Source organism: Osmerus mordax, chromosome 25 (assembly GCF_038355195.1).
Source record: "Osmerus mordax isolate fOsmMor3 chromosome 25, fOsmMor3.pri, whole genome shotgun sequence".
Lineage (NCBI taxonomy): Eukaryota > Metazoa > Chordata > Actinopteri > Osmeriformes > Osmeridae > Osmerus > Osmerus mordax.
In genome coordinates this window covers 2511246-2527054 of record NC_090074.1, presented here as the reverse complement: position 1 = coordinate 2527054, position 15809 = coordinate 2511246, and the positions used below count along the sequence as shown (strand labels likewise).

At 48.5% G+C, this 15809-nt stretch overlaps 3 protein-coding genes across 3 annotated transcripts; 1 reads left to right on the top strand and 2 right to left on the bottom strand.

Moving 5' to 3' along the window:
- Window positions 1-775: 775 nt before the first annotated feature.
- Window positions 776-7360, bottom strand: wwc1 (WW and C2 domain containing 1). The gene is made up of 4 exons (XM_067228597.1): window positions 6297-7360; window positions 1608-1717; window positions 968-1172; window positions 776-809 (listed from the first exon to the last, which is right to left on the bottom strand). Exons 1-4 carry the CDS (start codon window positions 6413-6415, stop codon window positions 776-778), a joined length of 468 nt encoding a protein of 155 aa, XP_067084698.1. The 5' UTR covers window positions 6416-7360.
- A 442-nt stretch (window positions 7361-7802) lies between these two features.
- On the top strand, window positions 7803-11765 carry arl10 (ADP-ribosylation factor-like 10). The gene is made up of 4 exons (XM_067229212.1): window positions 7803-8215; window positions 9018-9204; window positions 9955-10130; window positions 11026-11765. Exons 1-4 carry the CDS (start codon window positions 8078-8080, stop codon window positions 11203-11205), a joined length of 681 nt encoding a protein of 226 aa, XP_067085313.1. The 5' UTR covers window positions 7803-8077; the 3' UTR covers window positions 11206-11765.
- An 844-nt stretch (window positions 11766-12609) lies between these two features.
- On the bottom strand, window positions 12610-15646 carry nop16 (NOP16 nucleolar protein homolog (yeast)). The gene is made up of 5 exons (XM_067229213.1): window positions 15428-15646; window positions 14854-14959; window positions 14590-14662; window positions 14129-14235; window positions 12610-13120 (listed from the first exon to the last, which is right to left on the bottom strand). The coding sequence occupies exons 1-5, from the start codon at window positions 15532-15534 to the stop codon at window positions 12974-12976; spliced, it is 540 nt and encodes a 179-aa protein (XP_067085314.1). The 5' UTR covers window positions 15535-15646; the 3' UTR covers window positions 12610-12973.
- Window positions 15647-15809: the final 163 nt, after the last annotated feature.

The window sequence follows — 15809 nt, the reverse complement described above, 5'->3', positions numbered from 1 at the left end:
AGAAAAAAACACATTAACTCACATTAACAGTGTACAGGTTGTGTGTGCGTGCGTGTGTTTGTGTGTACATCACTGGAATACCAGCGATTAAGACTGCACACATTCCTTGCAAAGAAAAAAACAAACAATGGACACCCTGTAGCTTAGCAACGGCAGGGTGAACACTTGCGGCTGTAAATGCTTAAGAATGAGATCACCATGGAGATCTATGAGGAATACCAGGCATCCATAATACTCCATATGGAATTCAGCAACCACACCACCACAGTGTGATGCCCCCTGGCAAACAGGTCCCACTGGTTCAGAGACATACCATGCAATATGATCCTGGGACAGGAGGGGGGAGGAGAGGGAGGAGAGAGGAGGAGAGGGGAGGAGAGGGGAGGAGAGGAGAGGGGGGGAGAGGATTGGGCAGAGGAGAGGGGAGGAGAGGGGAGGAGAGGGGGGGAGAGGAGAGGGGGGGAGAGGATGGGGCAGAGGAGAGAGGAGGAGAGGGGGGAGAGAGGAGGAGAGGGGAGGAGAGGAGAGGGGGGGAGAGGATTGGGCAGAGGAGAGGGGAGGAGGGGAGGAGAGGGGGGAGAGGAGAGGGGGGGAGAGGATGGGGCAGAGGAGAGGGGAGGAGAGGGGGGAGAGGATGGGGAGAGGAGAGGGGGGGAGAGGAGACGGGGGGGAGGAGCGAAATGGGGGGGAGAAGAGAGATGGAGGAGGGGAGAGGGAGAGTGATGTTCCTACCCTGCTTTTAGCCGTCACTATCTCTGCTTTGAGGATTTCTGGGTCATATTTGCTGCTTGAGGACGACCTGGAGTTCACTGTGGAGGGGAGAGGATGAGAGGGTCACCCGTTACACAGGCTGTCATCCAGCCCTGCTCCTCAACACTGTTACACACCACACTGTTACACACCACACTGTTACACAACTGTTACACACCACCACCCCCCCCCCCCCCCCCCCCCCCCCCACGCTCACAGCTGCTCTGGGGAGCCGGTGCGGTTCCTCCAGGTGTCGTGCAGGGCCCGGTACTCCTGCTGGGCCAGCTGCAGACGGTACTCCTTCACCCGGTAGGTCTCCTGCTGGGCGCTGACGGCCTGGCGAGCCACGCCCAGGTACTCCCTCAGCATCAACTCCTGCTGCCGCTGGTACTGCACCCGGGGGTCCTCCAGCTGGGTGCTCTCTGGGGGGAGGGGGAGGGGGGGGGGTGAGGCTCTAGGAGGGGGTGGGTGTACTCACTGGTGTTGTGGTCTACATAGTGTGTGTGTGTGTACTCACTGGTGTTGTGGTCTACATAGTGTGTGTGTGTGTGTGTACTCACTGGTGTTGTGGTCTACATAGTGTGTGTGTGTGTGTGTGTACTCACTGGTGTTGTGGTCTACATAGTGTGTGTGTGTGTGTACTCACTGGTGTTGTGGTCTACATAGTGTGTGTGTGTGTGTGTACTCACTGGTGTTGTGGTCTACATAGTGTGTGTGTGTGTGTACTCACTGGTGTTGTGGTCTACATAGTGTGTGTGTGTGTGTACTCACTGGTGTTGTGGTCTACATAGTGTGTGTGTGTGTGTACTCACTGGTGTTGTGGTCTACATAGTGTGTGTGTGTGTGTGTGTACTCACTGGTGTTGTGGTCTACATAGTAGGCTCCCACAGCAGGGTTGTAGGCCTCCTCCCAGCCCACCGGCAGCTCATCTCCTATACAGTCAGCGAACGTCAGCGGCTTGGTCTGCCTACACACACACACACACAGATACATATATAAGTGTGTGTGTGTTGAGGGGAGGGGTGGTCTCTGTTCACTTCCAGGGTAGCCTTGTGAAGCACAATGGCCGGAAACCGTGGCCTGGCATTCCACAAGCAGAGCTGATACACCGCCTGGATGTTCCTGAGGCGACCCCAGCAGCACGCAGTCTCAGGCCAGGCCAGGGCCCTGGACCAGGGGGAGAGAACCAGGCCAGGGCCCTGGACCAGGGGGAGAGATCCAGGCCAGGGCCCTGGACCAGGGGGAGAGATCCAGGCCAGGGCCCTGGACCAGGGGGAGAGAACCAGGCCAGGGCTCTGAACCAGGGGAGATGAATTCCAACCTTCACCACCATCCAACAGAACAGATAAACATTCTATCATCCCAGAATCAGCATGCAGAACCTTTGGGGGTCTCACTAACTATGTATCTGGTCTACAGCACTTCCCACACCACACACTCAAACTGGCAGTCGCATAACGACACACACCACAACAATCCCAACACCCCAGCTGTTCTTTATAAAACTCCTAAATAATAACAATGACAAAACACAGCGCTACTTTCGTACAGAGGAAACTTTAGCCTAGATACCAAGTTTCTCTTTCATCTAAATTGGTTCCTCTCTGCAGACACACACACACACACGCACACACAGGCAGTGCCCAGGGTGAAACCAAACGGGTTCCCTTTCCACCTATTGAATAATGTACGGCGGCCGAGACAGAGCCCTCCGCCTCCAGGCTCTGAACGTACTCGAGAGCTTCAGCTGACAGCCAGCAATGTGGGCCCTGAAAACATGGCTGGCTGACTAGCCAATTGGCTGTCAGGTCCACACACTCTCTCTCTCTCTCTCTCTCTCTCTCTCTCTCTCTCTCCATCCCTCTCCCCCTCCCTCGTTCCCATCCTCCCTCTCTCTCTCTCCCTCCCTCCCTCCATCCATCCCTCTCCCCCTCTCTCTCCCCCCCCTCTCTCTCTCTCTCTCTCTCCCTCCATCCCCCTCCCTCTCCCTCCCTCCTTCCCATCCTCCCTCTCTCCCTCTCTCTCTCCCTCCCTCCATCCCTCTCCCCCTCCCTCCCTCCCTCCCTCCCTCCCTCCCTCTCTCCCTCTCTCTCTCCCTCCCTCCATCCCTCTCCCCCTCCCTCCCTCCCTCCCTCCCATCCTCCCTCTCCATCCCTCCCTCTCTCCCACTCACTCAAACTACCTATCCAAACTAACGGTAACACCACCATATCTCCGGTCCACCTCAGTCCCAGCCGACCGGCATGAGCCCGGGCCGTCGGCACATGGCAGCGTGAGGGGAAGGACGCCGACCAATCAGCTGAGGAGCAGCTGAATCCTACCGACTACATCTGTGACCTACATGGAAGTGATGCTTTTATCTGCGTCGGCTTCTAAATCTCTTATCTAACAGGATCTCTGGTGGACAAGCCTGCCTGTCAGTCTGATCTAGGAGAATATGATTGTCTGGTTGTGTCTGAACTGACAGGGCACTTCCTTATTGACACTAGCGGGCTGAACCTTGCAGTACAGCTCCCACACACACACACTTTCTAAGGAGCTGTATTTCTAGTTAGTCAAGTGATCATAACGACACACAGTCAGAGGTCTGTGTGTGTGTCCAAGTTTCACATGCCGAGCCAAACAACCGTACAGCCCTTAGTGCTCTCCGACAGAGCAGGGGGGAATCACAGTGTCCAGGAGTCAGAGAGAAGCTCCGTTCAGCTGTAAATTCCTGGAGTCAATTTATGATGTTCTGAGCTGCAATTCACAGAGGAGGCTCAAGGTCCGGCGGACTATATAACAGCTCTCCACATTCAATTCTTGCTGTACAGACACACACACACACACGCACACACACAAACAAACACACATGCAAGGACACGCACACACTCACAAACAAAAACACACGCACACCCACACACACACACACACACTGCTCCCTGGCAACGCCGTGTGGTATCTGAGAGATAACATTCCATTCACCTGACAGAGTGCGCTGGGTGCGTCAGAGACTACATGGCCAGCTAAAGAATGCAGAGCGCTGCCCTGGGAGGTGCTTGTTTGCACACATGTGTGTGTGTTTGTGTGGTGGTGGGGGGGGGGGGGGGGGGGGGGTGTATGCATGTGTGGTATGTGTGTGTGCGTATGTGTGTTTACATTTAGTCATTTAGCAGACGCTCTTATCCAGAGCGACTTACAGTAAGTACAGGGACACTCCCGCGAGGCAAGTAGGGTGAAGTGCCTTGCCGAAGGACACAACGTCAATCCGCAGGGCCAGGAATCGAACCGGCAACCTTCTGATTAATAGCCAGATTCCCTAACCGCTCAGCCATCTGACTCCTGTTTACGTGTGTGTGTGTTTGTGCTGATGAAGAATCATACTCGTATTCAAAGCCTCGCATCAGCAGCTCTCACCACTGGAAGGCTGTTTTAGACACACCTCAAGCCACTCAGCCCTGCTAGCATGTACCACCTCAGCACACTGCACTGGTGCTCAGACTACCAAGCCACTCAGCCCTGCTAGCATGTACCAGCACAGCACACTGCACTGGTGCTCAGACTACCAAGCCACTCAGCCCTGCTAGCATGTACCAGCACAGCACACTGCACTGGTGCTCAGACTACCAAGCCACTCAGCCCTGCTAGCATGTACCAGCACAGCACACTGCACTGGTGCTCAGACTACCAAGCCACTCCTGTAGGTGTGACTCATTAAGCAGGCGCATTCATCCCAAGCCACAAGCAAACAGTCAATCTGGAAAGCACAGCGGAAAGTCAAGGATCGGAAACGTGGCGTTTTGGTGGTCAAGGAGTGGTCTGTGGTGGCAGGCGGTGTACTAAATCATTTCGGCAGACGCTTATATCCGAAGTGATGTACAGTCCAGGGGGGGGGGATATGAACCTTGTGTTCTTCAGTCAAAAGCTCTAACCACCGAGCTGCACAGAGCCACCGCAGTGGAGAGCGGAGATGCTGACGTTAGCTCTGGGTCTGCGTGATGCTACTACGACACGTCTTCACAGCCGGGTTTGATAACACGACACTGCTCGCGGCTCGCAGCGACAGTTGTCATACGAGACGTGCACGTCCGCCTGCGAGCCGACCTGCTCCACTGAGACATAGCACGCCCACCACAGAGGGAGGAGGGGGGGGGCTGGGGGGGCTGGGAGCTAGCCCCTCAAGACCCTGGGATGGAATACCTGCCTCTCTCTCTGCCTCCTCCTCTCTCTCTGCCTCCCTCTCTCTCTGCCTCCCTCTCTCTCTGCCTCCTCCTCTCTCTCTGCCTCCCTCTCTCTCTCTGCATCCTCCTCTCTCTCTGCCTCCCTCTCTCTCTCTGCCTCCCTCTCTCTCTCTGCATCCTCTCCCTCCCATCTCTCTCTCTCTCCCTCCCATCTCTCTCTCTCCCTCCCATCTCTCTCTTCTTCCCCCCCCCCCCCCCCCCCCCTCCCCAAGTTAAAGGTTTGCGAGGCCCCATTCTGCACTTTGACCATCGACACCTTGGCAAGCAGTGAAAGGGATTTTAAATGAACCATGCTCTAACCCCCCCCCCCCCCTCACCCCTCGCCCCCCCACCCCGTTCCCGCCCCCTCGGTGCTCTGTTCTGTGCCGCTCGTCCCCCCCCCTCCCTTCCCCTCCCCCCTTGCTGCCCGTGTGTTTCAGGAATGTGTTTTTGATGTCTTGGTTTACAAATCCACCTATGAACGTCGCGCCACTCTCCTCCTCACAAAAGGCCGCTGTGCTGAACCAATGAGCTGAATGAGCCCCCTGACCAGAACTTTTCACCAGGACGGAACCGTGTAGGGTTCCGAACGGAACGCAAGTGCGGTGTTCTATCTGGAACTGTTCTGATGGGCTTCTTTCGTCGACGCGAGGTTGACGCAGCGGGAGTTCTGGAGCCTGAGGTTGGGTTCTGGGGTGGTGTGTGTGTCTGCCTCGCTGGCAGGCTGGTGGGCTTCTAACCACCAGGATAAAAACATCACTTCAGCGCCACCCCGAAGCCTGTCCTATCGTTCTGTAACACAACATATCCCTGTCTTCAACCAGCACCCTGTGCAGAATGAAAAGTCCCTCACCCACAAGGTTTTCAGGAATTCCAGACCTAAGCTATTAAAGAGATTTTGTGTCAAAGTCCGAGAGGACTTTAGTAACCGGTAGAACGATCCGGGTCCAACAGTCTTAACACCAGGGCCTTGACTGTAAGAACCTGCACAAATATGGTTCTGTTGTGAATCCCATGTCTGCACTGTAGCCTATGCTTTGTACTGTAAGCCTATTACACTGGCAGATTACAGGCAAAAAAATTCACACCGAGAGTTCTACTTTCGAAACACAGAAGTGCAAATGATATGTTCCCCCAAGAAAACCATATACTGTGGAAGTTTATTCTAAGTATCTGGTTACTTCATTATTCATCAGTTACTGATGTTTGGTCTACAGTCTGTTGCACACGTTATTACTGTATCTCTGAGTACCAAGTCCCCCCAAAAAACATAAACATTGGACCACCTACGTTAGGAGATGTTTAGACCGTTTTTCTTTCAGTGTGTGTCATTCTGTCACGCCATACCTGTCTCGCGGGTCTATCCAACTGGTTGTGTGGTTAATGTGGTCGATGTAGTAGACTTTCCCGTCAAAGTCCCGGGTTTTCTCCCAACCCTCCGGTAGCGGTAACTCCTTCCTTGGCATGTCAGGCGAGTCTCCATGTAATATCCTCCACGAGTCCTCTAAAATCTACCGAATGTAAACCGTCATTTTTGAAACATGTGGCGCTGAACTTGCATTAGAAATGTGTGGCAACATCACTCTGCTCCATCAGTTCCCAAATTCCGGCCTGGCGCGTGTTGGATTACGCGATAATCCATAACGTCTCGCCACGCATGTTGGCAGCAGAGTATTCCAAATAGCCCAATCTGATACCCCTCGACCGCAATGTGTTATTTTACAATGATTTATAGGCTTTATCTTCAGAATGCTGCTTAATCTATTTCGGATTGTTGTAACCCAATAATAGCATTGCAAGCCGTGCTAAGATAATAGGTTGCAATGTTTAGTTGCCTATGTATGACTAGTCATTGCTACTTTATAAGACGCACATAGCGTATACGCGATGAGAATTCAAGTCTCGTACAGCTAGCTGTGTTTTCATACCAGATAGCCTACTTAGTGCACAACATACTTCACCGAGAATGAAGAACAACTTGACAACTTTTCAAGCGTGTTGTCCACGGTTCTTGACAAGTATTGTGTCGGACAGTTAGGACTCCTTCTGAAGTATTCTGCATAAAAGCAACGTGCCTTTGAAATGTTCAAGTTTGAATACACAGTTGTAGTGCAACATTCACCGTTGCTACAATGTTACGGGATACAAAGCGAACCTATCCTATATGATTGTTTCAAAGCCCTCAAAAATTTCGGCTAGTGGCCACCATGTTTAGTCAACGATACCCCTGCTAACCACCCAGCTAGCATCGTTTTCAATGAACTCGTCAGCCATTCCACAAAATCCAGCCGAGTTAGCAATCCAGACGTGATGAATCGTTCCGTAAAATTCCGAATAATCCTCAACAAACTTAATGATTAAAGAATCGTTGTTAACATGTTTCTTCTTCCCTTAAAGGGGCAGGAGCAGCAAGTTTCAACCACGACTTGTCTCGGTCGGTCGGGAGTGCTGTTAGGCTCGCGATGCTGCTGTATGACATCATGCAGGTGTCTAATCATCACTAGTGCTCGGCTATTACACAAATATGTTAGAATGTCATTGATAAGAGCCAATATATAATGTTTTATAGATGGCTGTTGTGTATCTCAATACGCTGAGATTCAAAATGAGAAATTATTTTATTTGATGTGGATTTTATGTTGTGCCTCCATAACAAACTTTAAAGTGAAGGACGCCCTCCCATGGCCAGTTGTCAATAAGGTTAGAACTACAACGGCTAATTCACATTTAATTAATATGTTGCAAGATTATGATACGTGTTACTTTATTATCAATATTGCACGCGACACTCGTGCGATGTAGCCTACGTCTTGGTTCGTGTCACGTTACATTTTAGAATGTTGATTTGTTCGTCAAAACAGGATATGTGAACGTCCCCTTTTTCTGTAGTTACGTTTTTAAAACTCAGCCGTCCAAGTCGCTCGGAGTCCGTGTAGCCCATAGTGTCAGACAAGCGGCCCACAAGGGACAAGAATGCGAGCGGGTGCTGGCGGTGCTCGTCTTCTCAACACAAACAAGTAACATAGTCTACAGTCGATCACTTGCACTGTAAACACCGAAAATCGTTCGGTAGCCCTTATCATCCGTGTCCATAGACAATCTACTCTCCGGTATTCCAGAGGTGCCCCATGGTTTTGTTAAAGCACATCTCTATCGCCCTGAGCGCCGCAGTGGCTGCCGTCGGCTCCGCGCTATTTATCGCCTTGAATTATTTCTACAGAAGGCGAATATGGTCACCCGAAGTGGAATATAGCATGATAAAAGAGGTGAGTGCTATTCGTTTCTTTTCAAAATGTTCCAACTGTCGGTTTGTGACGATGCATCTGGGGCTTTGTCGTGTGCTGTGAAGCGGGGAAAGTTCTCCAACGACACTGTGGACTGATGTCTAGAGACAGGGTGAATATTTGCAAGGTTTTGCAAATATTCGGAAATGGATAACATTCTATACAAATAGATTTGAAAAAATCAACACGTAGATCAATGGTGAAAAAACAAACAAACACGCAGGACCTGAGTCGCACCGACAAACTTTTGATTTATTTGCTATTGTTTGTTACACTGATGATGTGATATGTCTGGGTGTACTTTGTAAATGAATAATAGGCTAGGGTGTTGTTGGAACTGTGAACTGGGCCAGGCACAAAAGGTCTATACAGTTATAGACACGTCGTTCGTCATATAATTCCGGAATTCATTCGTTATTCCTCGTTATTCATTCGTTATTCCTCGAAGAGAATTTCTGATAAAACACTTCAATGGGAACGGATAATTGTGAATGGGTCTTTTCATCAGGATAGCTCACACAGCGGTTTGTGTTAAGTAAATCTGTAACCTCCCTGATTCAATCAACCGTGAAGAGATTCTCATGAAGCCGTTTAGAGTGTAAGTATCGCCATGTAACAAACAGGTGCTCTTATCCCTTCTAGCCTAAGGTTAATCCCAACGGACAAAACTGCTTTTTGTGTTGACAAAAACTGTGTGTGTGAATGTATGTATGTGTGTGTGTATATATGTGAACGTGTCTGTGTGAATGTGTGTGTGTGTATACGTGAACGTGTGTGTCAGCAGGAGGAGGAGGGGGGCCGTGGGAAACGGCAGGTCCTCGTCCTTGGTCTTGACGGGGCTGGGAAGAGCAGCATGATGCAGGGCCTCACCCCTAGCGACCAGGCCAAGAGGGGGGGCCACAGGCGGCCCACGCGGGGCTTCAACTTCATGAGCCTCCGAGCCCCCACCTGCCAGCTCGACTTCCTGGAGAGTACGGCCCTCGTCCTCCCTTTCTGAAACACCCGTAACCTAACCTATAGAGCACTCAGACACCCTTCTCCTTGAGGTGTTCTCAAATGCAACACATTTACATTTAGTCATTTAGCAGACGCTCTTATCCAGAGCGACTTACAGTAAGTACAGGGACATTTTCCCTGAGGCAAGTAGGGTGAAGTGCCTTTCCCAAGAACACAATGTAATTTAGCAATGCCGGGAATCAAACCGGCAACCTTCTGATTACTAGCCCGATTTCCTAACCGCTCAGCCACCTGACTCCCTAGGGAGTCCCCAATAGGATCACATAGCTGTCTTCATGGGCAGCAGTCATCACTGGTCTCCTGGACCAGGAAGTGAGGATAGGCCTTTGTAAGACCTGGAACCCACACATCACATCAGAAGTACAGAGTTGAGGACAGCTGAGCAGAACAGACATCACCAGAACAGAACAGGGCACATTTCCTGGCATTGAATTTCAGCCCTGCCTGACAGACTTACCACAGGCAGCCAGATCTGAGACTAAGCTGTTTTTCCTTCAGAAACACACAGTTCAGAATCCTTTTAACATCCAAAGAGGTCCCTGGTCTGAGCTTTGACAGATTCACTAACAAGACGAGTCAGAGCAGCACATTGCACGCACGCACACACACAGTAACGGTTAACATCTGCTAACCTGTGTCTAGTTACCTAGCAACATGTCCCATGGAGATTCAGTGGGCGGTGACCATCGCTATTTCCTGTGTAGTAGGAGGCGGGGAGGACCTGCGACGCTATTGGTCGGAGTACCTGCTGAAGACGCACGTCCTGGTTTACGTGGTGGACTCGTCCGACAGGAGCCGTCTCCCATTGGCCAGGGCAGAGCTGCACCGTCTGCTGAAGGCCGACGCCCAGCTCCCTGTGATTGTCCTTGGCAACAAACAGGTGATTGTGACGGCCGTGATTTCCCCGTGTCACTGGGTGCCAGTCTGCCAACCGCCCACAGCCTCCAGCCAGTCACCCGTTTAGTCATTACTGAGGCCAGCGTGTCTTGTTTAACCCTTGTGCTGCCTTCGGGACACATGACCCAAAGGTTCACAATGAACCATCGCTGTGTTTACCCAATTTTACCCAATGCAAAAACAAATAAAAAGCATTTTCTTTTAACCTTCGCGATGTGGAGAGTCTAAGACAGCCCGACGTTTAAAAGAAAATGCTTCACTTTGTTTTTGTATGCTGTAAAGTTGTTGCAATACGACGGTGGGTCACAATGACTGATGGGTCAGAATGACCCGAAGATAACACAAGGGTGAAGGACGTTCTGGTTACCGTGGACGGGATCAGTCACAAAAAGCAGACTTCTCCTTCATTTCTCCATGTACATACTTCTTAGAAAGAGGGGTGGGTGGAAATAGCTCAGTGTGCAGAGCGTTCCGACAGCAGATCAAGCAGTCGCCGGGTTCGAATTCCCCCGTGTACTTGGCTTTGGCTGAGAGCCTCCGCAGAATGCAGAATGTACATTCAGTAGCATGCGGGAAGCCTACACCATGAAGAAACGTGTCTGAAAACATGTTCAAACAGTTTGTTAGTTACATGTTTGGGAGTCTGTTGGCTGAGCGGTGAGGGAATCGGGCTAGTAATCCGAAGGTTGCCAGTTCGATTCCCGGTCATGCCAACTGACGTTGTGTCCTTGGGCAAGGCACTTCACCCTACTTGCCTCGGGGGAATGTCCCTGTACTTACTGTAAGTCGCTCTGGATAAGAGTGTCTGCTAAATGACTAAATGTAAATGACTTCATTGCCGTCTGTGTGTGTGTGTGTGTGTGTGAACACCTCCACAGGACAAGCCCGATGCCCTGAGTGTGTCTGAGCTCCACGCGGTCCTGTCTCTTGAGGAGGTGGGGGGCAGGAGGCTGTTCCTCCTGGCTGCCCAGCTGGCCTGCGACAGCCAGGGACGCTTCAGCCAGGGGGCGGCCCACAGCCTCCAGGCCTTCCAGGACCTCCTCATGCAGCTCATCTGACAGGACCAGGAGGGGTGATGGGGAGGATGACACCAATGGAGGCGAAGCAGGCGTCGCATTCTGAGTGTATCGTCCCGATTTTGTTTTTGGGTGAAAACCAGTGACCGTGTTTGTGTGCGAGATTTTTACGGCTTAATCCAAGCCACACGTCTGTGAGTTGGAGAAGGGTTTTTACAGAGCTCAGATTCCCTTCTCTACAGCCAAGACTAGTGTTAAGGCGTTCAGATGACCTTGTAGTAGACAAGGTCAGCAATATATTTGTTGATTTTACCCCCATTAATCAAATGGAACATTTTTTATCTTAAACACAAACTAATGTACATAGTAGTTGTTTTGGTACTGTGTTGTAATTTAAATATTAGCATGTCACGATTTTTTAAAATCTGCTTTTACTGAAGTCAACAAGCTATCCCAGAGCACATCTTTAAGCTTTCTTTGAAGAGCGGACACGTCTACAACAAGAATGTGGATTTATTGCAGTGAATAATGTACAGCAGAACCCAACCTCTTTTTATTTAATCATTATTAGCTGCGACGAGCAGCTCTATATAGCTCATAGTCGGTCCACAAAAAACGGCATGCGTGTAGGCTACGTGGTTGCAGCTATTGCGAATTCGCACTTTTATTGCTTTTAGCATGTACGATCCATACCCACCTCATGGACGATGTTCAATCCAATTTACCCCCCATACACCTTCGCTCTCACCTTGCCAAGGACTAGCCAGTTCTCATCACTACACGATGCTAGCCCAACTGTTGCGTAACGACGTCCAAAACAAATATAGATACGCAAGCCCGCAACGACCTTGTTATGAAGATGTTGGCCAAAGTTCCTCAGCTGACTGAAGGGTAAGTAGTTTTGCTGAGTGGCCGTTGAAGAAAAAACGACATTAAGTTATTGACCTGGCATCAGTAATGACCGTCATTTGTCTGTTTCACCAGCACGTTTGATAACCTTAGACCTCCGCAATCAGCTCCTTAATACACAGCTGTTAGTGTTAGTCTACAACCATAAGTCTCAACATTGGTCCGTTAGATATCTACAAACCAGCCATCAATGCAGCACTTTGTTGCTTACCAAAATGACATGGTGAATCATTGACTTAAAACAAACAGTCACAGTATATAAGTAGGTCATCTGATAAGCATATAGGTTGTTTCCTGACCGGCCTAAAGAACATGTTAGCATGTTTTCCCCTCAGGCTGTTAAGGCTTTATTCTGTTGTGCTGTTCAAACGGATTTTTGAGATTGTAAATGATGCAGCTTCACTCATGTCTTAGCTGACACCTTTTGTATTTTTTATGTTGCAGTTATAAAAAATGTTTGATATGCATCAGTGACGTCTGACGTCACACTATCCAATAATAAAAATATCTAAACACACTGACGCCAAACTACAAACGCACACTTTCTTCCCGAACAGTCTTTATGGAAAAGAACTTTTGAAAACGTTTAACATTAAAGGTGATTGTTCTGGAGTATGTTGGAACATGAATGGCCAGGTCTTGTTTTTTTTTTAAAGAAAGAAAACACCTAATCAACTTTCCTGACGAGAACAGTCACTCAGGGTTTACGGGTGACCTCTGGTGGCCATCTTGGGACATTACACATTCAAGTGATTTCTCCAAACTGATACAACTGAAACGCTTCTCATTCTGTTAGTTATACCATACCTATGGACCACAGTCACCCTCTCATGAGCAGATGAACAGCCCAGCCCAGTCCATTATAAACAGTCTCTACCACACACAGCCTGTAAGGTTCCTGCTATACCGAGACGGCGTTCCCGGCCGAGGACTGTGATTGGACGAAGGCTTCGTACTCTTTCGGATGGCAGCGTTTGTACTCGACTATTTTCCTCTTGATCTGCTTCGGCGTGTCCTGGTAGTAGTTCTTCTCGTCCCTGGCCATCGCCTGGGAAAGCAGGAAGAGGACAGGATGTGATGTCGCGTGAAGAGATCAGGATGTGACATCGCACAAACGCCACTGTATCTAAGTAGGAGTTGTTTTAAAGACAGTTAAAAACTAAAGGGAGAACAGATTTGTCATCATTCGATTCACGTAGAATTCCTTCCCCTTTAATTCCCCCTCCCCCTTCCCAACACCATCTACCCTTAATAACTCATTTCAGACACTTTACAATACAACCGCCAGTGTTTTTCAGTGAGCGCACCAACCCGGCTCTGAGTGGAGACACAGGCTGGGCGATAATTTTATCGAAGTAATGACTTCCCTCAATTAAAATATCGTAACATCAATTCATTTTCAATAATATCGATAATGTCGATAGAGAATAATTAAGAACAGCAGTCCATTTAATTTCTGTGATGCCGCAGGAAGTTGCGGAGAAATGGTAGCCTACGCTCACTAAAATATACTGATATACTGATGTTAACCGTGGAAAATGAGTCTTATTGCCGAAAACATTAACCCTAACCCATGGCGAGGGAGCAACTTCCAATGAAGAAATTATTGATAAAAAGGGTTTGTCTTCTTCAGTTATTTGGAAGTGGTTTGGCTTTTTGAAATCTGACAAAGAGCAGAGCAATGTTCGGTGCAAATTGTGTAGTAAACAAACAGGTGGCTACCAAGTCTGGTAATACGACTAACCTTTTTTACCACCTGAAGCAAAATCACTCGTTGGAACATGCAGAAAGTGTGAGTTTGCACCAAGGTATTGATAAAAAGCTTTTAAAAAGCTTACTTGAGCCCAGGTACGTGCTCCCTGGCCGCAAGCATTTCTCTCACACCGCGCTGCCTAAACTTTATGCCAAATGTATGGAAAAAGTTAGAGGAAGAGACTTATCCTGCTACTACTACGGATCTGTGGTCTATCGTCTTAATTATCGTTATCGAATGGAAATATAAATATCTATATTTTTTGACCCATATCACCCAGCCCTAGGCTGGGCACCTCCTCACCTTGTAGTTCTCTCCATGCTGGCGCACCATGTGCTGCACATACTCGATCAGATCACTGGATAACGTCTTGGTGTCCTTCACAGGCAGGTTGGCCTCCGCAACCAGCTCTGGTCCACACAAAACAAAGTCACTAGGTTAATACACAGCGAGGAAGCTGTAATACCAATACCCTTCTGTCAATACTGTAACAATACATTTGAATACAACTTTATTGTCCATCCAGGATGGATTTTTGTAATAAGGGTCACCTTCCAATTAAAGTATATATTTAGAAATGTTTGTGTAAATAAAACACTATTTTGTTGACCCCTCAACCTTTAAAGGAAGTTGATCCAAACTGTGCATGTCTAGTCTTAGATTATCTGCAGCTGTTATTATCACTTTTTGTACATCCCTGTGGATAAAACAGTTTGTTGCTAAATTAATATAAATGTACACAAGGCATACGAGATGTGTCTTACGGTTGAGAACGTACGGCTTCCGCACAATTTTTGAAGGAGCCGCAACATCCTTCTCCTTCTCCGTGACAAGGGACTAAGAAACGCAATTCATTAGAAATCATGCAAGGAAAAGGTGTAACAGCCATTTAGTCATATAACATACTCCGGGTCAACCAAGAATACTTCTCAGATCAGTATGACCTTTCCACAAAACACAGAACAACTTTCAAGAACCTAGTTGTGTTCTGTATCACGTTTAAGTCCCCAAGTTGATGAAGTACTCACGCTCTGTTTAATAGGAAGAGCACGGTTCGGGTCGAAGGCCAGACCCATATCTCGCAAATTCTTAGCCACCGTTTGCCTTTCGTTCCATGCATGTCTTATCTGTGGGCTGAGAATTAACAAATTAGAATTTTCTGTAATCTGCGTCATTTGCATTTTCTCTTGCCACATTGTTGCCATCTTCTAAAAGTCATTTTGGTATAGTTCACTTAAGCTACATCTTCTAAACTGTAAAAACATATGACACGTAACTATCTTTGTCTAAAGATGATACAGACTGTCAGGAATTGCAATAAATATTAGTACTTGAACTGTGTTAAAGGCTTCAACTAATTTTTTAGCTAGAACTTAGCTTACAGGCTAACCGGATCAGAAGATTGCTTTCGTGTTCTACCTAGCCATCTTTCCGACAAAACAGACAAACAAATCAAATTCTATGCAAAGCAAAACGTCGTTCAAAACATCGACTTGTGCTGATAAACATATTTACAGAAGAAATAATTCCCACGTGCCTTCCCTCATCCAGCTAACGTGAAAGCTAAGCTAGCTTGCTATCGTCTGATGATCTTCCACTTACCATTCAATTCTTGGGGCACTCTTTTTCGTCAACTTCTTCTTCATTTTCTTCCTATCTTGAGCGTAGTCGAACTTTTTCCTCCTGCTTGACTTCTTTGCTTTAGGCATTATTGCTTTATTGACTGCAGAACTGCAAATTTTCCGACAGACAACGTGTGAGTATGTGTAGTGCTAGCCTAGCAGAGCAGCAGGCACCTAGACAGACGACGAGCACGTGTCCGTGTTAGGGTGACGTCAGCACCAAGACACGCCTTCTTTGCATGTTGCTCATGAAAGATGGAGATGGGACAAGCCTAAAGGTTGACTGATGGAAAGATTAAAAGAGAAAGAGAGAGTACCAACATATTCCCAGAATTAACAGTTTTCCATTGAGTTCCCTCATA